This window comes from Mandrillus leucophaeus, unplaced genomic scaffold, assembly GCF_000951045.1.
Source record: "Mandrillus leucophaeus isolate KB7577 unplaced genomic scaffold, Mleu.le_1.0 Scaffold57, whole genome shotgun sequence".
NCBI lineage: Eukaryota > Metazoa > Chordata > Mammalia > Primates > Cercopithecidae > Mandrillus > Mandrillus leucophaeus.
This window is the reverse complement of record NW_012106141.1, coordinates 7,674,217-7,700,830: the sequence shown is the minus strand read 5'-3', so window position 1 is coordinate 7,700,830 and position 26,614 is coordinate 7,674,217. Positions and strand designations below refer to the sequence as shown.

The window sequence follows — 26,614 nt, the reverse complement described above, 5'->3', positions numbered from 1 at the left end:
CTCACTTTGGTCAATGGATGAAACAAGTCCCCCTATTTTGCCACATGCTTTATGTGAATTCTTAAAATTATTTAGGAATGTGCATCTAAGGATTTGCATAAATTAAGTTTGCTCTCTTACATCTGTTTTCAGAAAGGTATTTTCTATTTAAAAAATTCAATTTCATAAAGCGATTGTCAGTTCCTTATCAATGAAATGATAACCAGTCAAAAAAAAAAAAAAAAGGCACAAAAAACCTGGACTGATTCTTCACATTGACTTCTACCAGATCTAACTCCTACCATCCAAGTCTTATCTCATCCTCCTCCCCCAAGCCACACTGGCCTTCCATTTGCACCCTGACATGCCAAGTCCTACTGTCCTCAGGGCGGTAGGTGATGATGAATACTGAGTATTATTAGCTGGTGGAAACAATGACAACCTAGAGTTCTCATCCCTAGAAAGATAATTTTTAAAATTAAACTGGAAATCTAAGAGGCTGAGGTCAAAAAAGAAAAAAAAGCCTGAGTAACTCTTTCTGAATTTAATTTGTATTCAACAGATGATTTTTAAAATCTACATAGTTCACAGCAGACTGATGGTTTATTCTCATTTATGCCACTGAGAAAGCCTTTCCAAAGTCTGGAATAGTGGTCAGCAATCTTTTTCTGTAAGTGGCCAGATAGTAAATATCTTAGACTTCACAGGTCATATGGCCTCTGTCAAAACTACTCAACTTTGCCTCTACTTTCTCATGCAGTGCAAAAATAGCCACAGAAAATATATACACTAATATATACACTAACCATATATACACTAATATATACACTGTGTTGCAATAAAACTTTATTTGTAAGAACAAGTAGCAGGGTCAGATTTGGCCTGTTGGCCAGAATTTGCTGAACACTGGTCTAGAACATGAGACAATAATCATCATAGCAGCAAATGCTCATATTACTTACTCTGTGACATCACATGATGTGCTCTAGGCATTTTACATATATTAACTTACTTAATTCTTGCAAAGGCCTTCCTAGGTAGGTCTTATTTGTTTGTTCCTTTTACAGATGAGGGAATTGTCAAAAGTTACAGAACTAGTGAATATCAGAGCCAGGAGTCTCAATCATTCTGACTTCAGAGACTATCTCCAACTCTTAACCTGTGTGCTATGCCAACCAACTTTGCAGAATGTTGCAGAGTTCCTTCCTACCACTGTCCCACTTTCCCTTCCCCAAAGCAACCCTACAAAGCTCTATGGAGCACAAATGGGAACTCTCAGGATACTGTGTCTGTTCTATAGTTCAGCTACTTCAAGACACACCACTCCAAACTTCATAGGATGCCCCTGGCCAGTAGCTTGGTTGACTATTAGAGAACAAGATACAGATGAAGTCATAATTTGGGAACATTAGCTTTCCACCAGAAGGGCTTCAGGATGGAAGGTGAGAGCTCAGCAACTTAAATGCCACGGGGCAGCAACAGTTACTGAAATGAGGACTCAGCTATGAAGCAGAACACAAAACCAACAAAGGAACCCTGCAATTTCCCTGTTAATTTCCATTCTCTGAACCCATTAATCTCAAAGTGATCACCTTTTGAAAAAATTACAAGGTTTTATGGATGGATAAAGCCCTACAAGCAGAAATTTGTGTTGTATTTCACATTCTGGAACATAAGTGTATCATAATGAGTCTGATTCTTCTTCCTGTACAAACAGATTAAATCTGAGACAAAGAGTTTGGAGATAACAAAATAAGAGAAGATAAAAACAGAAGCTCAACAAAACATTCCCTTTCTGTAAGAGAAGGACAAAAGGGCAAGGACAATACAGATATCAGGTAACGGATCTGAGGACAAAGCTTCAGGACCAAAGGGGCAAACCCAAGACAGGACAAGACATAAGATGAAAACTCCTGCCCTCTTCCCACCTCATATCTCCTCTTTGCACATCATTTACCTCTTTTCAAATTAAAAAATGGAATCTGAACACTTTAAAAACAAAACATTCATTTAATTACCACAATTCCATGGAGTACTGTATCATTCTAAAAGCCTACGACTCCACTGTTAGACACAGGCACATTAGGGCCAATTTGGTAGGGTGTCAGCTGTATTTACAGTTTGGAGCAATATAAAAACATATGGAAACTGTGAAAATTGATCCCCTGGGGGCTAACGCTGGAGGAAACCAACATTCCACAGTCTGGCCAGAGGTTGAGGGCGATTTGCCCAGACAATATACAGCCAAGGCAGCCTATGAGTACAAGGGGCACTTCGTGTATGCAAGACCTATTTTTATTGCATCCAATCTGAAGTTGGGCTGCAGTGGTCCAGACATAAAATAAAATGGAGGTATAAGAAGATAAAATCTTATATGATGATTTTCCAAATTATAGTATGGAAGTAATGTGTTGGAGTTTATATTATTTGCTATCAGAAATCCATTTTAAAACATTGTTAAATAATGAAAGCATCCCCCATTTTGAAATGTTGAATTATGTATCAGATCCTGTGCTAAACATTGTAAAATTAAAATCTCAGTTAAATGAAACAACATCCTTATATGGAGGGCACTTTATCCCCATTTTATAGATGAAGAAGCAGAGGCTTAGAGAGGTTATATAATATGCCCAATATCATATAGTTAAAAAGTTAGGGATGCAGAATTTGAACCATTGTTTTGATGATGTCAAAGATCATGGCATCTATTATGCTATGCAAAAATAATAAAATACTGTTGTACATTACTGAGGCCTTTGCCACAAAAGAGAATGGAACATACTAACTAGGCCTAGATATTCCCTTTTGGAAGTTACAATCTCTTTTTTTTTCCTATGAGGTAGGCAAAGCACCAGCTGTAATAAAGCAAGTTATACACTCTTTAGGATCTGGTCCATCTGAGGTGTGGCTTATTGGACCAACCCAAAAATAATTTAGACCAGCACTGAATTAGATTTCTATTGGTGCATAACAAATTCCTACAAACTTAGCAGCTTAAAACAACATTTATTTATTATCTCACAGCCTCTGTGGGTCAGAAGTCCAGGCACAGCTTAGCTGGTTCCTCTGTTCATGGTCTTACCAGGCTGAAATCAGGGTGTCAGCCAGACTGCAGTTCTCATCTGCAGGCGTAACTGGGGAATAATGTGCTTCCGAGCTCATTCAGGTTGTTGGCAGGATTCCTTTCCTTGCAGCTCTGTGCCTGAGGTTCCCACCTTTTAACTGGCTATTAGCTAGAAACTGGAGGCTTCTCTCAGGTCTGAAAGGCCACCCAAAGTTCCTTGCCATGTGGCCTTCTACCTAAGCAGTTCAAAACATGCCTGTTTGATTCTTTGAGGCTAGCAGGAGAATCTCTCTCCAGTCTGCTGAGAGGAAGTCTCATATAACATAACATAATCATGGCAATGGTACTCCATCACCTTTGCCATATGATATACCCTATTCACGGGAATGACATCCATAGCCTTTGCCATATTCTATCAGCTAGATGCAAGTCACAAGACCCACCCACACTCAAGTAGAGGAAATCATACAAGGGTGTGAAAACCAGGGGGTGGAGATCATCATGGGACCATGTCAGAATCCTGTCTCTCATATGCAATATCCAATAGACCTTTCTGCAATTATGGAAATCTTCTACTTCTACGCTACCCAGTAGACTACCCATGAGCCACATGTGGCTACTGGACACTTAAAATGCAGCCCATGCAACTGTAAAAGTGATTTTTAAATATTATTTAATTTTAACTAATTTAAATTTAAGTAGTCTCATGTGGCTAATGGCTACCCTATTGGACAGCACAGATTTGAACATTAACCAATGTCCATATTATATGTTAGTTATTTTTTAAAACTTCTTAAACCTTTGTTTTATTTTTATGTTTGTGTTCTTCCTTCTAAATGTTTCATAATCTTTTTACTGACCATTTCAAATAGTTCTTAGGGACTATTCACATTAGTATCTACCTAACAGACTTCATTTTTCCATTGTCCCAAACTTCTTCCAAACTATTTTCATTAATGCAACTTAAGGCATCTGGAAGGCTTAACTTATGGTCAATGAGGGGTTATGGTAATTTATGCATCCTTACACTTTCCCAAGTATTTATCCCCATGACAACACACTACAAAAATAAATGGCTGATCTTTCCACTCTTCTTCTCGTAACTCAAACCTTTTCTCTTAGTCTAATGTGAATGAGTAAAACAGAATCAGTGGTGGGTGGTAGATGAAGCAAAAATCAATGAAGGGTAAGAAAGTGGCAGAATTATCGGCAAAGAGGGCGTAAACCACTTCCCCATGATTAAATGAGAAGACAGAACAAACCACTTCCCCACACAATTGCCTCAACACAACCACTTCCACAATCCACTGCTAAAATGCCACCTGTTTCAGTTTCACCTGATGACATATTTTTCCTAACCCAGTGGTTTCCAAATAGCATTCTACCAGTACTAGCTCTAGGGTATGTTAATAACGTTACCAAAAATAAAAACAAAACCAAAAAACAAGGGGCTAGGGTCAAATAAGTCTTGAGAGCCCATGTGCAGATTCCTGACCCCTGGAACATAGGCCTTCCCTCTTCTTGACCAAGCCTATTTCCTCAATGTACATAATCCTCCACACTACAGTCATTATAGGATCTTTATCTAGTGGGATTCACGAAAATCCTGGGAACCCACAGTTTTTCATGCCCTTTCTAGTTTCCACCTGGATAGCAATGTTTCTAGAGCTCCCAGGGGCAGGGGGGCCAAACATTTAGGAATGTTACCCCATCTAAAATCCACAGAGCAGCCACTAGGATCTCCAATTCAGGTGCATAAGCACATATGCCATAGAATGTAGCATTTGATCAGCATCTAGTTGGACTAGGCAATGCTCATGTTGTATACACACCTCATTTAATCCTCATGACAATCTTATGACATAGATATTGCATAGACCAGAAAAATGAGGAAGAGCAGGAAAGCAACGTGCTTAGAGGGCTCATCCAGCTAGAGGGAGGCAGTGCTGGGGCTTCACACCAATCTATTAGGCTCCAAAATTCATGTCATTTTCCTAACTGAATACCTCTGATTTACCATACTTGCTAATTCCCTTTTATCAGAGTTAACCAGGATAATCCTACTACTAAAAAGAAAAAACTCATTGTGCAGCTATAAGACTGTTTATCGAAAGCTACATGACTCCCACCCACCATGGGCTGTTCCAAGTGCTTTCTCTCCTTCTCACCACAGAAAACTCAGTAAATACCCATTTTTTTCACATCAGAGGATAAACACACACACACAATCACACACATACATATATATTTATATTTATTTCACACACACATATCCTTAAACAGTGCTTGTGAGGGCATCTCTCTTTTACACGTAGGCTTTGTCTTCTGTATAACATAGACATTGCAAAGACTAAAAACTATCTGATACTCCTTGAAAACAGACAGGAGTAAGCTTACTCTAATATTCTTCATACAGCATCTAAGGAAATTGTTTATCAGTGAATAGCTGAGGTTTGAGAAATAACTAAAGTTTTTGAAAATTCCTATGGGATAATGTATGGATAACTATTAAACATAGCTGTATGTTTAAACTATTAAACATAATTTAGAAATGAGAAATAATTTAAAGTCATATTGTATAGACGGATTTCTCTATACTACTAGGTAGTAAGTCAAATTTTTTAAGAAAAACACCAATACTAATTAGATGAATATGAAAAATATTTCATTAAGATTCAAACTAAAGCAGAAAAAAAGGAATTGATTTTCAAAAAGTAGGTGTTTTGTTGATAATAGGGTCTCAACCTCATATTTCTTAGCCCATGCAGTGATTCTGATTACTATTAGGCCCTATTTCTGGTATAAATCCTAAATTATTTCTTGTTGTACCTTATAAAATCAGAATTCTTCCTTCAAAGAAGAAATTTACAAGAAAAACTTGCCCCTTTCCCAACTGAAGAAACTGAAAACCCCTATAAAATCAACATCTTCAAAGCCCAACCCATGAAGAAAGCAACATTTTATCTGTTATGGTTTAAATGTGTCCCCCAAAGTTCATGAGTTGGAAACTTGATCCCCTATGCAGCAATGCTGAAAGGTGGGGGCCAAATGGGAGGTGTTTGGGTCATGGGGGAACCGTCCTTATGAATGGATTAATGCTGTTGTCCTGGGAGTGGGTTCCTTATGAAAGGACAAGTTCAGCCCTCTCTCACTGTCTCTGTTGTACTCTCTTGCCCTGTCTTGCCTTTCTGCCTTTCACCATGGGCTGAAGCAGCAAGAAGGCCCTCACCAGATGCCAGCTTCCTGATCTTGGACTTTTCATCTTATAGAACTGTGAGAAGTAAACTTCCGTTCAGTATAAATTACCAAGTCTGTGGTATATATAGCACCACAAAACAGACACTATTCAAAAATAGAGTGTCAAATTCTTAATAACTTTTTGTTTCATAGTGAACTCAAATCTGCTTTTCTTATATTTTTAATTATTTGATTTTCTATTTTTTCTTTTTTAACATAGCATTTTAATATGAATCTTCTAGAAAATCAGCATATTGGTTTACATTCCAAATGCAGAAGTCAAATGACAAGGAACAGTAGTTCCCCTGGCTGTTGGTGTTTATTTTCTATGTTGCTGCTTGAAGGAAACTAATTAAAAGAAAACTCCCGGCAACACCTGAAAACATGATGATTCAGAAAAAGAATCATAGTTTTCTCACCGAACAAATTGTTGGGAGTAGAATATTTATGATATAGATTTAGAAATCTCTATGAACTGAAGGCATTTCCTGGGCAATTAATCAAGGGGAACTTTTACATAAAAACACATCTCGATTGAGCTATTTGCGTAACAGCCCACAGGCTGCAATGACTAATTATAAGTCTCAGACCTGTGCAGTTTGCTGAAATGCTTTTCTTCAGGCCCTTAAAAACACCATGACAACATACAAATCCAGCAAGAATAAACTAACAATGGGAAGTTACAATTACAGAAAGGAATTATTCAAAGTATGTGACCTTTGCGCAAAAATGATACACGTTTATTTGATACTACAGACTCTCCTCTATTTCCCGCCTTTGATAGGTCTGTGTAATTCTCACTAACAATAATGAGAGATATGTGCTAAAAATGAATAGCTGCTAACTCCAGCCATCTGTGCATTCCTGGTACAAATAAAATTGAATGTCATCACTACCCTATTGGATTTCTCAGTAATGCTCTTTGCTGATAAGAACTTTAAAAAAATACCAGTGGCTTTTTTTCTTTTTCTAACTCATAAAAAACATGCCCATTCCCTTTGCTACATAAAGGGGTCTATTCTACTCTGAATCCAGGCAGCCACTGAGAGGTGAGGGTGAGATAAATCCTTGCTTATCAAGATAACTGTTTCCCCACTCAGTATAAATGGAGACAAAGTATACCCAGACTCGAATGATTAAAATGGCCAAATTCTTAGCAGGTTAACTCATTACTTTTCATCCTTCTCTTGCCAGCCCTGAAAGCTAAGTAGCTGTCTTAACAGCCTGCAGCAATCACTTCCAAACAACTCTCCTGCCCTACAGGAGAAATGTAAAGGTAAAATGGACTTAATTCATTTTTCCTTTATGAATTACTGGCTGTCAAAAATTGAGAAAGGTCCCAAGCTTTAATGGATACTTTTGGAAAGAGAGATCATGTGCTATAGAACCCAAGATGGTATGCTGGAGAGCCAGAAAAGCTGGAAGACTGGAAAGTCACTGGTCAGGAATTTTATACACACACACACACACACAAACACACACACACACACACACATCCTCACCATTGTATACACATGAAGAGAGAAGCCAGTATGACCATCTCCAGTCCCAGCCAAGTGTCTCTGCAGTGACAACTGAGGAACACATCGCATCACAGGGCCACACAGTTCTACCTTCATTTCCCTAAGCAGCCAGTTGACCAGCAGTAAGCCAACCTTTGCAAGGGCACCTCCACACATCCTTCTCAGGGTTGAGTGTTAAATCCTGCTTCCGAAAACCCAAAGATCTAATAATCAGGTGAATCGCTTCTTCCTCTAGAGCCACACAGAAGGCTGTGTGGGATCTTCTCTTAGGTTTGATCATTAGATCTAGTTTTATATGACATACGATGACAGAACTGCTAAGAATATTTATTAGCTTGGCTAACAACTAAAGAAAAAAATGGTAATCACAGCTCTCTGGAGAGGCTTTTTAAATTTCATTTTATGGCACTATAAAATGAGGCCATACCCTGAGCATTTAAATGGGTAAATTATTTGGTTGGAAGTAGCTCAAATTTTGAAGTTCAGTCACACTGGTAGACATAAAAACTAAGTGAATATTCAAGGTAAGAGTCCATTTCAAAGGTAGCTAAGACATTACCAAAAGAGAGGAAACATTTATTTCATATAAATGGCCGCATGTGTGTTGCAGGAGCATATATGTTTGGGGTCAAGGTTATGCTTTATTTTAAAGTTTTGACAAACTGTCCCTAGCAGTACCTCATTGAACCATCAAAAAAGCAGTGCCAATATAAAGCTGTCAACTAGTAATTTATTCATAAACAACATATTTAATTATAATAGTACAAATCACAAATCATAATTTTACTTACTTTCTCTGAGAGCAAAATTTTTAAAACTATTCCCATTATGACTTATTAAAAAGATTAAATATGTATTGAACAGGATTTTAAAAGGACATATCAAATACTAACAATGACTAATTAGCAATATTACTAATTATTATAGTAATACGGGTAATAAAATTACTAATATACAAGAAAAACCAAGAGTCATATATTTAATAAGGGTCTAGTATCTAGAATATATAAATACCACAACTCAACAATAAAAAGACAAATAACCTAATTAAACATGGGCACAGAATCTGAATAGACATTTCTCCAAATACGATGTACAAATGGCCAATCAGACCATGAAAAGATCTTCAATCTCACTAGTCATTAGAAAAATGTAAATCAAAACCACAATGAGATACCACTTTACACCCGATAGGATTGTTATAGTCAAAAAGAAAAATAAGAAGTAGTGCTGGTGAGAATGTGGAGAATTTAGAACAATTATTTATTGCTAGTGGGAATGTAAAATGGCACAGTCACTTTGGAAAACAATTTGGCAGTTCCTCAACAAGCTAAACATAGTTACCATGGGACACAGCAATTCCACTTGCAGATATACAGCCACGAGAAGTGAAAACATATATTCAAGCAACAACTTGTGCATGAATGTCCATAGCAATATTTTTCATATCAGCTAAAAACTGGAAACAACCTAAAAGTCAATCAACTGACGAATAGATAAACAAAATGTGGTATACCCACACAATGGAATATTATCAGTAAAAAGGAATGAGATAGTGATACATGCTATAATGTGGATGAAACTCAAATACCTTATGCAAAGTAAAAGAAGCCAGTCACACAAAAACACATAATATCTAATCCCAATTAAACAAAAGGTCTCAAATACTCGAATACTGAGAAAATATTATAGATTAGTGGTTACCAGGGGCTAGGGAAAAGAGGGAATAAATGAGGGAGCGGAGAGTGACTGCTAATGGGTATGGGGTTTCTTTCTGGGGTGATTAAATTTTAATTCTAGAATTAGAGGGTGGTGATGGTTGCACAACCTTGTGAATATACTAACAATCCCTTAATTATACACTTTAAATGGGTGAATTTTATGGTATGTGAATATATCTTAATTAAAAAATTACAAATGCTAGTAATAAAAAATTAAATGGTACAAAAAAGTTTATAAAAAGAAAACTTATATTGCCCCTCCATCTTCCCCAATAAACCACTCTCACTGTTAAGGGTTTTCTGTCAATCTTTCTAGAAATTTTTTAGGCATAATGCAAGCATAGACACATCTCCTTTAAAAATACAGTGGACAATACTATACATTTTATAATATGTCTTGGACATCTTTCCATGTCAGTAACATATAGATTGGGCATAAAGAAGGGGGCTGGAGAGAGACAATGGAGCTGAAAGAAGGAATGCCAGACAGGAACTGAAATCACTCTCTGAGTGGTGGAGGTGCAAGGATCTGTACCTTCCTCAAATTTTCAAATGTCTGTTGAACAATCCTGGATATCCTACATACATCTCAATATATTAAAATTAAAATCTCAACTGTTGCCTCCTCATAATCAAAATCACCCTCATTTTCTGTACTCTTTATCTTCATCAAAACCACCCAAGATTGGGAGTCAAAGAGGAGTGAGTCTTCCATATTCCCAGCGCATCACACACAATAGATCACTGTGCTCTACCATTTTAATTTAAAATATCTATCAAAATAGTTATCTCCCCTTAATTCTTATTGATACTAGCTCAGCTCATACCTTTGCTTTCATTGTCCAGACACTGAAATAGCTCCCATTTGGCTTCCCTGATGCCAATCAATGTACCTATCATTCCATCCATCCTTCCATCCATCCATCCATCTAGTCATCCAACAAATATTTATGAAACATGAGCCATGGGTCAGGCATTGAGAACACAAAAACAAAGAGGTTATCATCTTTATCATTAAACCATTCAAAGTTTAGTGAAAGGGAGAAACATGGAGTTGGTAAATGATAACAAAATGCTTTTTATTTGTGATTTTCTTAAAATTTTACTTTAAGTTCTGGGATACACATGCAGAACGTGCAGGTTTGTTACATAGGTACACATGTGCCGTGGTGGTTTCCTGAACCTATCAACCCATCATCTAGGTTTTAAGTTCAACGTACATTAGATATTTGTCCTAATGCTCTCCTTTTCCTTGCCCCCAACCTCCCAACAGGCCACGGTGTGTGATGTTCCCCTCCCTGTGCCCATGTGTTCTCAGTGTTCAATTCCCACTTATGAGTGAGAATACGTGGTGTTTGGTTTTCTGTTCCTGCGTTAGTTTGCTGAGAATGATGGTTTCCAGCTTCATCCATGCCCCTGCAAAGGACATGAATTCATTGTTTTTTTATAGCTGCATAGTATTCCATGGTATATATGTGCCACATTTTCTTAATCCAGTCTATCATTGATAGGCATCTGGGTTGGTTCCAAGTCTTTGCTATTGTAAATAGTGCTGCAGTAAACATATGTGTGTATGTGTCTTTATAGTAGACCGGGTGGAACTATTGTCTTTTGAGAGAAATCAGGGAGCTACATTAAATTTGAACCTCAAAGATGTATAGAGGTTTGCAGGTATATAGACGGAAAGGGTCATTTAGGCAATAGGAAAAGTATGCTCCAATATAGAGAGATGGGAATGGTCTGTCAAGTGCAGACAATGAGAAAACATTGGGTGAAGGCAAACACTGAATGGGGTTGGAGCAACATTGTATGTACATAGAGTTTAAGATGACTTGAAAGCAACTTAGGGCCAGATGGTGAAGAGCTTATAAAGCCAGGAGGTGGAGTTGGATATTCTGCCTAACGTGTGAGGAGGAGGCAACAGGGGCTTTCAGGCACAGGGTGTTGCCTCATTGATTTTATCTGGAGTATAAGACAGAGACTGGGACAGATTGTGACTCTCTGGAGGCTACTGCAATTGGCCAAATTACCAAATGGGACAGCAGCATTGAGAGTGGGGAAACAAAAGGAAAGAAATGGAATCTGTTGGATTAGATATAGTGAGGGATGAGCAACAGGCCATTTAGAGTTTTCTACCTTAGATAAGCAGGTGAATGTTGTGCCACTTTCCACACCTAAGTGCCAAATATATAGAGCAGTGGGAGGATGGGTGAAATAAGTGGTGATGAGTCCAATTTTGGTTGTATGGGAAGTAACAGGTAGACGTCTTTCTGTAACACAATCCTGTCTCCCACTGCCTTCAGAATAAGTTTTTTAAAATTGTTTTTATGATGGCATGTAAGGAAATATTCACGTGTGCCTGTTCCCACATGCCCATCGCTCCTGAGATAACCTAGGTTCAAATCCAATGACCTCGAGCAGATTACCAATAACCTCACTAACCTCAGTTTACTCATATGCCCTTTGCAAATCACACTACCCTTCCAGGGTTGTCGGGATTAGAAAAATTCTTGCACATCAGTGTTTTGCACAGACACTGGCCCATGAAAACTGCTTAACAAATGAGAGCGCAATTTTCCAAGAAAGGCACTTAGAATTATCTTCCCCCAAAATTACATTAAAAATACAGAGTTAATATCGGGTTTTAGAAAGGTCTTGTGTGTTTTTAAACTTTACAAAACTTAGTTGATCGTATGATAAAAACAGCCTACAGATAGCATTTAAAATGCAGGGAAGTTTAGTTAGTCACTCTACCCAAACATTTTAATTTTAGAAAACTATATAAAAGTAAGATGTCTATGAGAGATGAGAAGATAAACCAAACAAACCAAAAAACAAAACAAGGAAAGAAATCTCACTCTCTCCAGCAGCTGGGAGAACTGAGAAGCCAGCACAGATCCTTTCTATCAGGCATACCGACAAAGTCATCACAGCTTAAAAGTTTAAAGTTTAAAAGTTTAAGGAAAAAAATAAAAAACACCTAAGCTCTGTAGGAGGAAGACCCTACATCTTGATGGCATGATACCTACCCTCTGACCTGACATAACGATGAGGAAGGAATGATTCCACAGTGTGATTACTAGCCGGACAGAGGCTAATACGTGGTTTGAGTTCTCAGCCCTTGTCTTTGTTATGTGCTGCCAGCACTCCCACTTGTATCAGACAAGATCAAGGCAGATACAGATACTGTGCTGCAGAGAAGTCCATCTCTCCTTCGGAGAGTTGTTTTCCAAAAGGAAAACCATCATATATCAAAACAAAGGCCTTCATTTCTTTTCGGCTTTGATGCTGCTGCGGTTCTCTAATCACACTGTGTGGGGCCATGAAGAACTGTCCCAAAAAATGATTCCTGGAACAAGCAGAAAACCCCTCCTGGAAATACATCTTTTCTCTTGGCTGCTTCCCCAGAATTCCCCGCCGGGAACCATCTTAAGCAGGCAGAAGGATGGATGACCGAGGTCTTCCCCCATCTCTGCCGTCCATGATCCTTGAAGCGCATCCAGAGTTGACTGTCTCCAGTCTACAAAGCCACTGCCTCCATGGAGGCCCACTCACCAGGCCCACTCAAACTCACTTCAAAAACAGGAATTTCACATTCCGGCTCAAGAGAGGGCAAAGACTCGGACCAGCAGCTCAAAAAAGCTGCTAGAACTGCCAACACAAACAGCTTCTCAACTTCCATTATAAGAGGTTTTCATCAATGCCTGGAATCCTTTGTATTATAGAAATAGCTTTCCACCCCAAAAGAAGCACATTAAAAAGTGGTCCCTATGGTCCCAGGAGTGCCTGAGCCAAATCAATTTATACTAGCACAAAAAGCCTTACTTTGGATCAGACACAGTGTTTAAGATTCTGGCTCTGGAACCGAAACGGCTGAGTTTGAATCCTGGCTCCACTACTTAATAGTTGTATAAGAGTGGGCAAGTTACTTAACTTCCCTGAGCCTTGGTTTCCTGATCTCAAAAATGGGACTGAGTAATAGCACCTACTATCTTGGAGTTGCTATAAAACAAAACAAAACAAAATAAAAACAAACAAACAAAAAAAACATAAATTAAACCTTGCAGAAGGCATAGGACCAGAGCTAAGAACAAACAGGTACTCAACAAAACCTGTTCTTATTTCTGCTGCAATGATAGCAACAGCAATAACTGCAAGCTACTTAGGCAAAGTTTCTTCCACCATGCTTTTATTTTCTCCCTGCTCTCTTAGTAGCTTTTTTGTTTATTTGTTTCTCCTGTCTTGCTGGCTTTTGTGGAAACACGGCCTTGTTCTTCTGGAAACAAGTAGAATAGAGATACAGGCTGAAGATTTGGGTGCTTTTGTCTTTTAAAAATTTTCATTAATTATCCCTACGTCCCCTAAACCTGTTTCTTCTTATTCGTCATTATTGCTTCTAGCTTAGGCTACTGCCTATCCCTCCAGCACAAAGATGGTTCAGCATTAATCCTCCCAGAAGATACTCCTCGTTATGTTCATCCCAGGCTCAAAAAGTTCAAAATCTTTCATCTCAACACTCAAGGCTTTCCTCTGTCTGGACTGGCCCTTTCTGCCCCTCTTTCCCCTACTGCAGAGCCTAAGCTACAGACAGTCCCGTTTCTTCTGAGCGTGCCTTCTATCTTCCCACCTCTCTTGCCATTGCTTAGGCTCTCCATCTAGTTCTACATCTGGTAAAATCTTTTCCATTTTTCTAGTCCAGTACAAATACCACCAATTCATAGAAATTTTCCAACTCTTCACTCCTCTGAATGTCCATGACATTCATATAGAATTTGTCACCCTGCACCATGGGTAATGCCTCTTTGCCAAATTTCAGATTTTCATTCCAATCTGCCTACTGGGCAGGGCTACCTAGCGATCCCAAAGCATCTAAAACACAGCCTGGCCAACATCTCTTTGTTCTTAACTCTGGCCACATTTTCCACACTTGTTCCTACATCCTGCCACAGTTAGCCAGGGATCTCGATTATACAGGTGGGTCTCACAGAAACCAAGGAAACCTGAGAAATTAGCTTTCCCAAGAGGAAAAAGAAGAAAATTATATTCCTTCTGGGTCTCACAGAGAAGAGCACGGAAAACCCATCCTGGGTCCAAGGTGACTCTGGACCCAGGGTTGTTCTATTGTCTCATGAAGCAAAAGCTGGCTCACCTTTCACCCCCTGTTGACTTGGTTCCCCTCCATCACTGCCTTGATGACTCACATTCCACTCCAAATGCCTTTTTTACAGCTTCAAATTACTCATAATTTCTACCTCCTTATAACTCCATTTCTTCACAACTCACATTGTTTCTTCTATAAGTGTTTATTAAGTATCTACTATTTTTGCAGGTACTGGTTGGATAAGACAGGTCCTTTCTAGATCAAAGTTCTACTCTAGACTGAAAGACGGACATTGAACAAGCAAGTAAGAGTGTGTCCTATTTTAAAGTGGGAAACTACGTGAACTTAGGCAAACTTAACCTGGGCCCGTCTAACTCCAGTGAAGAGCAAACGATGAAAGTGACATTGAAACTTCACTTGGCCTAGGAAAAAAAATAAAGTTATATCCATGCTTCATACCTTACACTAAGATAAATTCCAGATGGTTCAAAGACTTAAATGCAGAAAATCAGAACATAAAAATACTAAGAGACTGTGCCCCCGGAAAATTCATCCATTGAAATCCTAACCTCCAAAGTGATGGTATGAGGAGGTGGGGCCTTTTGGGAGGTGACTAGGAATGGGATGAGTGCCTTTATAAAAGAAGTCAAAGGGAGCCTATTTACCCCTTTCACCTTGTTCTCACACAGCAAAAAGGTTCTGTCCATGAGCCAGAAAGCAGGCACTCTTCAGACACTGAATCTGTTGGTACCTTTGATCTTGAACTTTCCACTCTCCAGAACTGTGAAAAATACATTTCCGTTGTTTAGAAGCTCTCCAGTCTGTATTTTGTTATAGTTGCCTGAACAGACTAAGACACAAATCATGAAATTACTAAAAGAAATCACAGGACAATTGTTCTTACAGTCTTGTAGCGTGGAAGGGGTTTCTAAGTATGATACAAAATTCAGAAGACATAAAAGAGATGACTGAATACATCTTCTGACTATGTAAAATAATTTTGTAAAAAAAAAAAATCTGCATAACAAAAACCACCATTAGCCAAATCAAAAGAAAAGTGACAAATGGTCGGGGGAGCATTTAAAGCTCAGATCAAAGACAAACATATCATTTTCCTAATATATAAAAATCTTTTACAAATTGTATAAGAAAAAGACCAATAAAAGAATACGACAAATTATAAACACATTTAAACATGTCCATTTTCACTTGTAATAAAATAAAAGCAAATCAAAACTGCACTTAAATATCATTTTCCACCTCCCATATTAACAAAGACAAAGTTTGAAAAGCGCATGGCACTGGCAATGCCTCTGTCAGGAATGCCTCTATGGAAAAAGAGGCATTCCTACACATTGTTGATGGGTCTGTAAATGGTTCAGCCTCTGTAGAGGACAAGTGGTAAAATCTAGAAAAATTATAAGCATATTACCCTAGCAATTCCACATTTAGGAATTTATCGTACAGATATATTCACATACATTTGAAATTAAGTCTATTCAAAGTGATTAATTCTAGCAGACTGCATGAGAGGAAAAGACTAGAAACAACCTAAAAGTCCTTCAAGAGGAGACAGACACAATTAAATAGTATGCAGAGGTGAAAAAGAGTAGAAAGCCTTTAGGTATGGATATGGGAAGATCTCCAAAATAGTTTGCTAAGAAAAAAAAGCCAAGGTGTAGAAAAGTGTGAATTACATTATACCACTTGCATAGATATCATGTTATAAATACTATGGATCTGCTTCTGTCTCTCACGATGCTGCTTCTGGGTGTAGTGCTAGTTACATCACAGTGCCTGATACAGAGCAGACATACCATCACTATTTGATGAAAGCAAATAAGTTAATGAATAAAGGAGATAAATGTGTAAGGAACACCCTTAAATACTTAGCCCATCCTCTAAACTCAATATCAGATCTTTTTATACTTGAATACAGAAAGGCAGTAGCTGAATCCTGGATCTCTAGTTCCAGGAAAATCTAACATAAGTCCCTATATAGGACAAATAAGGATTGCATGAATTAGTTCACATATTTATATATAAAGATTACTTTTCAATAAGCATAAGTTGATTTTTCTATGCTCACTTATTCATATTCCTGGGGTCGGGGGAAGCATGCAGCAGGATGCTGTTTTCAACCTTTTCCTCAAAAATCTCTCAATGGCTTGGGAGAAAATGTCTAAAGTCTTTATTCTGGCAACTCAGATTTTTACAAGTAGAAAAGCAATGGAGGCAGCCAGCTTCTCTCTTGTATCAACTCCCTACTCTCACCTGTTACTCTTGGCACGAAAATCTCCGTCACATACATAATCACTGCCACTTACTGAGCGTCTCCTATGTGCCTGGACTGTGCTGCACGCTCAGTGTGCATCTCGACCACATGCCCATGAGAGGTAAGCTATAATATAATTGTCTCCACTTTACAGATACAGAGATTGGCTTAAAGACAGGAAGTACTGTGTCCCAAGTGCTATAGCAATGGTGATGCTGTTTCTCAGGAGCTATTTAATTTTCTACACTGAATGTTCTAACAATAGATAACATCTTGAATAACTTGGACTGTGAATGACATATTAATATAAACTAATAATAGGTCTGTGAGAGACAACACACATGAAATCCTAGAACAGTGCTTCTTTATCTGTTTAGGAATCCCTAAAAAGCCCCTGCTTTGCGTATTTAGGTGGCAGAAGAGCACCCACACTCAGCAAGGCGATAGGACACCTATCTGGCAATTACCCAGTGAGTGTTTCTCACCAAGGCCCATTCATTGCAGGTTATCAGAAGATTCTTCAGTTATTCATTATTATAACCAACTCATTCTCTCCACGGTAATTATCTGTGAGCAACATATCATGCTGTCCTTGGAACCATCAAACTGACATATGATTAAATAGCAGAGGGTTCTGCAGTTAAATTTAAAACCACTCTCTTACACTTCAACTCACACATCACATCAAGATCTCTGCAGCCACAGGAATATTCCAGTTGACCAACACCAATGGCTGGTGAGAGACTATTTTGTTACTTCATGGTCCCATGTGAGACAGGTGGTAGTTATGTTCTCAAAACTTGAAAAAGGGATTTTTTCCCAGGACCTAAAGTAAAAAATTGCCAAGCAATTCTATGTATGAAATCCTGCATTCATCCCAGGTTAAAATGTCTCAAGAGTTGCTAATATTCACCATTATGTCTTCAAAATTATGGTGGAATCTCACTAGAAATACTACATTCCTTCAAAACACTGTGAGAATCACACACTTTACACCTTTCACTGAAAAAAGTTACTTGAAAGCATAAATTATTGTACATACAGCTCTGTATATGCCAGTAAGAGAGGTACTTATATTAACATGGCTACCAATCTACAAAAAAAGGTGGATGAGAAGGTCAATCTGCAAGCTGGAGTTAAAGCATGAGTCTCACTGTTCTTGGACTGGAAAAGGAGCCACACCAGGAGTTTGAGATCAGTCTGAGCAACATAGTGAGACCCCACCTCTGCAAAAAAAACCCATTTCAATTAGCTGTGCATGGTGGTAGGCCTGTAGTTCGAGTTACTTGAGAGGCTGAGGAGGGAGCACCACTGGGCCAAGGAGTTCAAGGGTGCAGTGAGCCACAATCACAACACTGCACTCCCATCTGGGAAATAGAGCAAGACCCTATCTCTCCTTTTTTTTTAAGGAACCATAGAGGCTCTTCAAGGGAAAATGTGTTCCCATCCCCAAACCCAGTCTACAATTTCTAAAACTAAAATTCTGATGCAAAAATAATTCTACAGAACCCACTATGTTTGCAGGAACTGTAAATTAGAAAAAAAAAAACAAAGCTTTTTTTCTAGCCCCAATAAAATAGTTGTACCCAAAGTAAAATCAGCCGATTTCTGGGTTCTATTCTATTTTTCATATTTAATTAGCTTAATATTACTCTGAATCTAGAGTAAAATGAGAGAGCAGCAAATACTAAAATCATCAAAATCCTCCACAAAAATAAAATGTCAAAAGCATTTGTTATACATAACAACAATGTATTTTCCTCAGACAAACATACACGGTGCCCACTCATTTTTAAACAGGTTCCCCCAAAATGGAGACTTCACAAAAATGTGACACTACACACTGTGGAAATTCCAAGCACCTTCACCCAGTATGGAAGAAAGTCCAGTCACAGGATGGTTGGGTTTCTCTACAACCTGAGCTAGTATTGTGCATGATGAAGTGAGAGAATTCACATTTCATAAGAAAAGCCATATAAAGGAAGTAAGATATTATTTTTCTAGAAAGTGATTTATAATAATACTAAGAAACTATTTTTTTTTAAATTCCTTCCCCTTCTCAGCATTTACAGAAAAAGCTAACATATCTTGAGAGATTTACTATTTGCTGATATTCATCCATATGGTAGTACCAACCAACAGCCAAGAGGATGTGAGAAACAGGGAAAAGAAAAGGTTTTAGAAAAAAGAAAAAGTACAGTTGAATGATTAACTCTTACCAACTTGATATCTCTTATTCAAGGTCATGACTTATAAGGCCTACCTGGGGCCATCCTTCAATTTTGCTGCTGTTGTTTCTCCAGGGAATCTCAGACACACACTGAACTATAAAACGTTTCAACTACAGTGTCAATTGTGTTCCTTCAGTCTTCACCATTCTAGAGGGTATAGATAGAGTGCCAGAACAGCAACTCAAGCAAAAGCTAAAGAGAAAAACAACAAGCAGCATAAAGCACTAGTTCTATAAATCAAAGCTGGCTCAGCAAAACATTAGTCACGGCGAGTCCCACCAAGGCCAGGATGGGAAAGGTGTAAGCACCAATCCCTGGCTATGCCTCAAGGGTTCAAAACCATTTCTAAATATAGAACCCACTTTATGTTTGCAGGAGTTATAAATCAGGGAAAACAACTTTTTTCCATCCCCAATAAAATATTTGCACCCAAAGCAAAATCAGCCGATTTCTGGCTTTCTACCAGTTTCGCTTGGGCATAAAATTTTCTGACACTTCACCAGAAATGTCAGCATTAGTATAAGGGAGCTTTAAAGAAGGATATGATTTTCTGACCTGTGGATAACCCCTTCAACCCCAACAGGAAAAAGGGGGAAAAGCACACCTGAAACCTGGTTTTTCCAATTATTAGTATAAATGATACAAATTATTTTTCTTAGTGGCCAAATCCTTCCTTACAGGAAGTATTGGTCTTTGAATTTGGTGAGGGGAGGGATCATGTCTGTTTTGCTGCTATATCCTCAACACCCAGCCAGCACAGGCTCTCACTTGGAGAAGGATTTCTATGAATAGTCAAGGAAGAAGAGGAGGGAGGAGGGGGAAGAGAGGGAGAGAGAGGAAAAGAAGGAAGTAGGGAATGAAAGTGAGAGAAGTTCAGACGAAGATCTTTTTCCCTCTCCTTTTATTTGTCTTCATTTTTCTTGAACTTGCAAGCACCCAATTTGATAGAAAACCAATGATATCTTTTCTCAGGGCCTCATGTCTGAAGCCAGATAATGATGTCCAATGCAGACAACTCAGCTTCTGGAAAGAGCCCCAGCAACTCTCCGTGGAGACAAAGAAAAGAAAGGGTGGGGTGAGACAAACCCAGTGGGTGCTCCTTTATTCAACAGCATTCAAGAGCATAACCGCCGCCCCCCATGTGTGGCATAACACACCGCACAGAGTCCATATGGTCAGTGGGCTCAGGGAAGGCTTTGGTGGAAGAGGTAACTCCTGCCCTGGCTTTGGAGGGGCAGAATTTGTACAGGAAGAACCAGAGGCATGGAGAGGGCAGATAAATGTGAGAATGAAAGGAGAGGCTAACTGCACAGCTGGCAGGACAGTTTTTCCCCAGAGTGCTTCATGGAATATATTCGATGAACACCATATTCAGAAAACCGAGGATTGAACAGACCTGCACAGGTCTCCTTACTGCAGACCTTCTCAGTGCTTTTACTATGCAACTGGAGCAAAAGTGGCAAAAGATCCCATTTGTAAATCAAAATGGATTGATTTAGGGGGTAAACAAACAAATGCCTTTGCTTACTAGCTGTATAAAGTTAGCAAAATGTTCAACTTTGATGAACATGTTTCCTCTTACCTAATATGGAAAAAAAAGTGATAGTCCTAACCTCAGTTGTTATGAGAAATGAACATTAAAAAGAACACTAAAAAAAAGTGATTAATTCAGTGCTGGCACTTAGTTAACACCAAATGTATTACTGTTGCTGCTTCTGCTCCTGTTGTTTCTATTACTATTATCATCAAGCTATGTCATGAATATAAAAAATGTAACACAGCATTTCTTAAATGGTTTGGTCAATTTTTCATCAGGTATTTTTTGGAATTGCTGGGCCAGCACACAGTGCCTAGCCTATTACACAGTAGGCACTCACTATGGAGGGAATGGGGCAAAAAACTGCCCCTAGCAAAGAACAAATTGCAGGACACTAAAGGGATGCTCTGGGAAAGGTGTTTTTCATTATTTCTTTGGGCAACAGGCCTCTGAGGTCTGGGAGGAGTGACTTCATCTTTTGCTAGAAGAATAAGGGATTGAAAACACAGTGTTCAGCTTTAGGGAAACATCACAAAGAGTTTATTTTGGTACAAGTGTTTGAAGTGACTCTATAATAATGAGCTCACGCCTGCTGCCAGGCGCCAGCCATCAGCTTGAGCCTGCTTGTAGGGCAGTGCACACAGTCCATCACCGACAGCCCCTTCATCAAACATGTGATGCCCACGTGCAGGCAGGATCCCAGAAGACTTGTTCCAAAGATGGCTCCCTCCTCTCAAAGAGAGGACACTGAGGCCCAAACAAGAAATCAGCTGACCTGGGATCCAAAGTGAGCTGAAGACTGAGAGGGCCCAGGAGAAGTCTGTGTCTTCTGGTTTTACTTGGTTGATTCTCTGGCAGGACTTTGAACTGAATCCCAAAGGATACTTTTTATTTTTTTAGTCAATTGCTGCATACATTTTTGGAGATAACCTCATCTGTCATAAGTCACATGCTAATCTCACAAAGAGTTACTAGAAATACAAAAGTTTCACGTAAACCCTCCCCCTGAGTACAATACAGAGATCCTGATAAACCTCTCCAGCTTCCCACTGGTTTGTGTATAAAGACATTCTTGACAGAAGTGGAGTTTACTGGAGTGGAGACCTGAACAGATTTGGAATGCAACACTTGTATTTTACCAAACCCAGTACTTACTATCTGTCCACCTGAATTTAAGCATAAGAGTCTACATAGAGTTTGAAGAGGAAATGAAGTCATCTGAAAAAGTAGTTGGAGGGAGAACTTCCCATGGAGTCCACAGCACACAGAAAAGTCTCAAGAGTTAGTGCAGTTTCCAAACTTCAGATTGGGAGGTGGCGATGTGCAGGGCAAACCACAAACTATGGTAAGAAAGACTAGACGCGATTTTTCTAAAATACATATGTGTATACACATACACACATATATATATACACATATATGCACACACACACGTATCTCAACTGCATGCCATATAAAGAAAGTACATAGTCAGAGATCCTGCATTCAGTTCAATTATTACATTTCATTTTATTTTATTTTAACTGGTAAACCTGGAAGTCATTGGGAATAAAGCACAGTTAATTCTGGAAACTTGTCAAAGTTGAAGAAAGCTTCCAGGACTCTAAAGACTTTTTTGTTTCCAAGAGGGCAGAGTTGCCCAATTCCTGCTACGCTAAAAATATAACCAGAGATGATTATTCACAACGATTGCACATTTTCTTCATCATGTTCATTTGAGGCAACAAGTTAAATGATATTGGAATGATATGAACCTTGATGTAACTCCTAAGTTCATCCAACTAGATTTGGCATGTACATTTTGCCACACCCTATCAACACACCCTGCCCCTTGTCCAGAGAATCACTGGACACCCATCACCCCTTCCAGCCCTATCTTCTGAGAGTCAGAGTTCATGTTCATTCACCATGAAATAGGAAGAAAAAAAAAAAAAGCTACCACACAATAAAGTTCCTAGAGCATAAAAAACCACAGTAGAGTGTAGATTAAAAAAACTAAAGGCCTTGAAAGGAAACTCGAGGTGTGAGAGCAAAAGGGATCCCTGGATCTCAAGTGCTTCAATATTGAGAGGTACAGGTTAGGGCAGCAAAGGGAAGGCAAAAGGAGGGGGATACAGGTGGGCAAGGAGAAAAGCTTGAAGCTTCATTAAGTGAGTGGATCAAAAACTTGGAGAAAAGGTTTGGATGCATGTGTCCAAGCCTCCCCCATCCCACCCTACCTCACTGCCCATTATGATGTCTGTGTTTCTGCACATAGATGCACCAGATCTGTTCTGCTCCAGAAAGTAAATTAAGAGTCATTAGATTTGGGAATAAGAGCAGTTCTCTGGGGGCCATGCTCTTAATCTCTGATCAGATCTCTAGGGACTTTTGAGAATGAGGCTTTCCTGCAGCATGATGAAGTTCAGGCAGTTCTTGGGGGATACCCAGTGTGGTATGTGAGAGGGCAAAGAAGTATTCAAGGACTATGAGCCACCAGGATTGGAAGCCAGCAGTGGGACAAAATCAGTAGATAAGCAGGATGCCTTGTTTTGAAATAACTTGGTACTGTAGTCAATGGATTGGTCTGGTGGTTTGGGTGATGGGGCAGAATAAAGGGTTGCAGACCCTGTGTAAAGAGAAGAAAATAATATCCCTTGCCTCTCAATAGAGCAACTATACTGACTACCACATTGATGTGATGCTTTCTTTTTTTGAAGTTTAGACAGCCTCAAATCCTAGAATGAGCATCCTTTATAGTAAACTCATTGATTGAATGATAAAGAAATCACTACATATTACTATGCTTTACTGGAAAGAGAAGTTATCCTTGATTTAAGCAAGAAGAAATTATTGGCTTGGGCCTCCTACATTGGAGGAATCAAGCCTGGGATGCGTTTTCAGACAAAATGCCCATTTCATTTCTTAATATTGAGGTACACACAGTCAACAATGAATCAAGTTTTACACTTGGTTCCATATGCTATGCCCTAGGTAATTAAAGTATGCCTTATGGCTAATAAAAATGAAGTTAGAAAGTTAAGACCGAAACAATGTCAGGAAATAACATGTGTGTACAATATGTTACTAACACATTGATAATTTTCAAAAGTGACTTTTTAAAAAGTATTATAAATCTTTCAGAACACAGTGATTTATTAAGCGAAAAGTCTGAACATTTTGCACTATTAAATTTAGCTTTTAAGTTGCTGTGTCACAGGCAGATCTTTTGTTCTCCTAGGTTAAATTTAGCATCCTGCATTTTGTTTTTATCCACAGCTCCATGTTGTATCATCCTGAAGTCAATTTTCTGAACTGCTCAGGAGAAAGGCACTGGGGAATTATCACGAAAATTTCTCTCATGGAATTTGTAATCCAGAAATAGAATTAAATAATCCAACAGTGACTTATTTCCATCGTCTTCCTTGCCTTTTCCCACCTATACATCCTTCTCATAAAATAAACCTTCCCAAGGCATGGAATGAAATGAGTGGGGGAAATGCAGTGGCCAGAGGAAAACCATTTCAGAAACGTGTTTGTTAAACAAGTACAAGCCATAAATTGAGCTTAGAAGGGAAAGGCAGTTAGAAGAAAAACTGAAATTACTGACCTGAGAGTCAAGCTGATTGGAGCAAGGGTGAAAGCAGCAATTTGGAGGATAAGCAGAAAGGAAAAGGGATAGCAAAAGAGAATAAAAGGAAGGAAATGCATTAGTTTTAAACATATAGCCAACAGATGTTACATCAGCAGGTTTATAACCAAACGAAGCAAACTTTTATCTTATATTACCCCCAAAAGCCCTGGGCACACACTGTAAGCTGTTGTATTAAATATCATACCAAGGAAACTGGTATCTGCTCTGATACATATAATTACAGAAAGCACTGATGGGAACCAGAGGTGTGCTCCCACAGTACAATGACAGCATCAGCCCTTCTCTGGAGGAATATTTATAGAGAAAGTTCCTATCTGTGTGCATATAAAATTTTATTATTTAATAAACTGAAATGGAAACTACCAAGGTATTAGACCTGGGTAAGTGCTCATGTCAGAAAGATTTTTACTTGAACCAGTAAGTTGGATGGATACATCCTATGAGATATTTTTCCTTCATCCCTGAAAACCAAAAGGAGCTGAGCAATTTGGCTTTCGGTTCAAAGATTTCCATTTTAGATGCTTACAGAGCACTGCACCTAGCAATGATCAAAGACCCCGTGAGGAGGGCTTTTGGTGGCGTGCCACCCACCTATCAGCTTCCCCAGCAAGGACAGAGTAACTTCCCAAGCTGAGAGTAATTTTTTTCAGTCAGAAAAATAAGTTCCAACTTCATTACTGAAAATATCAAGTTCTAATACTTTTTGTTTGTATAAAAATATCTAGCATGCCCTTCTCGTTGGTTAAAACAATAATCTCTATTGTCAAGCAAAAAAATAAAATAAAACAAACAAACAAAAAAACCATATTCATCTTCTACAGGAGCACATAGTGGACATTCATTTTGTTGATCTGTAAAATGTCCTTTGCAAAAACAAAGTGGATAAGCAAATACTTTTCCAGCTTTCTGCTCAATGGGGTCCCACCATTCCATACTATAAAAAAGTAGTTTTAGGTATTTCACATGGGAAGGAAAAACAAAACAAAATAAAATAAATCCTCAGGATAAAGCTTAAGCTAGAACATTCAAATGAAAACAGTGTTGACTACAATGATACAACTGAAAAGAGAAAATTTAAGATTAACCACATGGGGAAAGTGTTGATTTGATAATCCCTTGTATCTGAAATCCCCCTGCCGAGTGTTTTGTGATCATAAATGCTCAACTGATCGAAAATGAGAGTTTTGTCAGGACACGATCACTGTGGGGACTTTGGCAACACTGGCCCCAGCTGCCATTTCAAATCCTTCTGGATCAAAGGTAATTAAATCAAAGTCTGTGGCCAAGCCTTAGGAAATCTTAAACTGAAATAGCAAGCACACATTTCAGAAGTAGTTGCCTCTTTCAAGGGCTCCTAGTTTTCATCAAACTCTCAAAGGTGTCCGTGATGTCCATGACCTTCCCTAAAAAGTTGCTAGGAATGGCATATAACCATCTGCCCTTGTCTTCAAGAAATTCTTTCAAATACATTAACAAATGTAAGTGAAAATTACCCGGCAAGACACATTGATATCAAAACAAATAAAACTGGCATCAAGTTTTTTCCATGTACCATGAAACTTCTAAAACATATTATCATAATTAAAAAATAGTAATAACACTTAAGTTTATGTTTTGAATGGAGCTCTGAAAGGCATCAAGGAAATTATGTTAGTACATTATTGAGCAAATCAGAAGAAAAAATAACATTCTCTTCCTCAAACTTAGATAAGGCTCTTTTAGGCATCTAAAATGATTTCTCAGTGTCCAAATGTCTGGTGATATTATTTCTCCAACCAGATAATTAAGTGGAAGTCTGTTTTCCATTCTGATGTTATGTCTTATGAGTGGAACCCCAGGGATCCAGCCTCCTCTCCGCATTGGGGAGGTATGTGATTGAGGGCTCAATTTGGGTATTCTCATCCTCTAGACAAAAACCAACAAAATCCCTTACATATTTAAGATAATTACATGAAAGGTCACCCAACTGATTCCTTCCCATGGGCGGGATGTGAGAAATATAGCGGCAGCAGGTCTGTCTTGACAGATTCTATTAACCTCTCTCTTTCCCCTAAGTCACCAAAGGATTAATTCTGAAACTTTAAATAAAATTCAGAGACCGTGCTGGGCACTGACACAGAAGTACTACATATTTCACTGCCTCTAAGGTTTAATTAGCCACTAGGTTGTGTAATATACGTGACATCTGACACTGGGGATGGAATAAAGACTTCAGCTGAATTTGGACCAACTCTCAGAGCCTTGCTCAAGGACCACCACCCACCTAGTAGCAAATTTCCCTGAACTGCCTGCAGTCCAAGGCAGAAGCTCCC

The 26,614-nt window shown here is 38.7% G+C and overlaps 1 protein-coding gene across 1 annotated transcript in view; it reads right to left on the bottom strand.

Moving 5' to 3' along the window:
* Positions 1 to 26,614, bottom strand: part of ERC2 (ELKS/RAB6-interacting/CAST family member 2) — a 988,837-nt gene that overhangs the window by 454,742 nt on the left and 507,481 nt on the right. Inside the window, exon 12 of the mRNA XM_011998421.1 lies at positions 24,258 to 24,269. Within this exon, the coding sequence (XP_011853811.1) occupies positions 24,258 to 24,269 (12 nt within the window). The remainder of the gene's footprint in view (positions 1 to 24,257; positions 24,270 to 26,614) is intronic.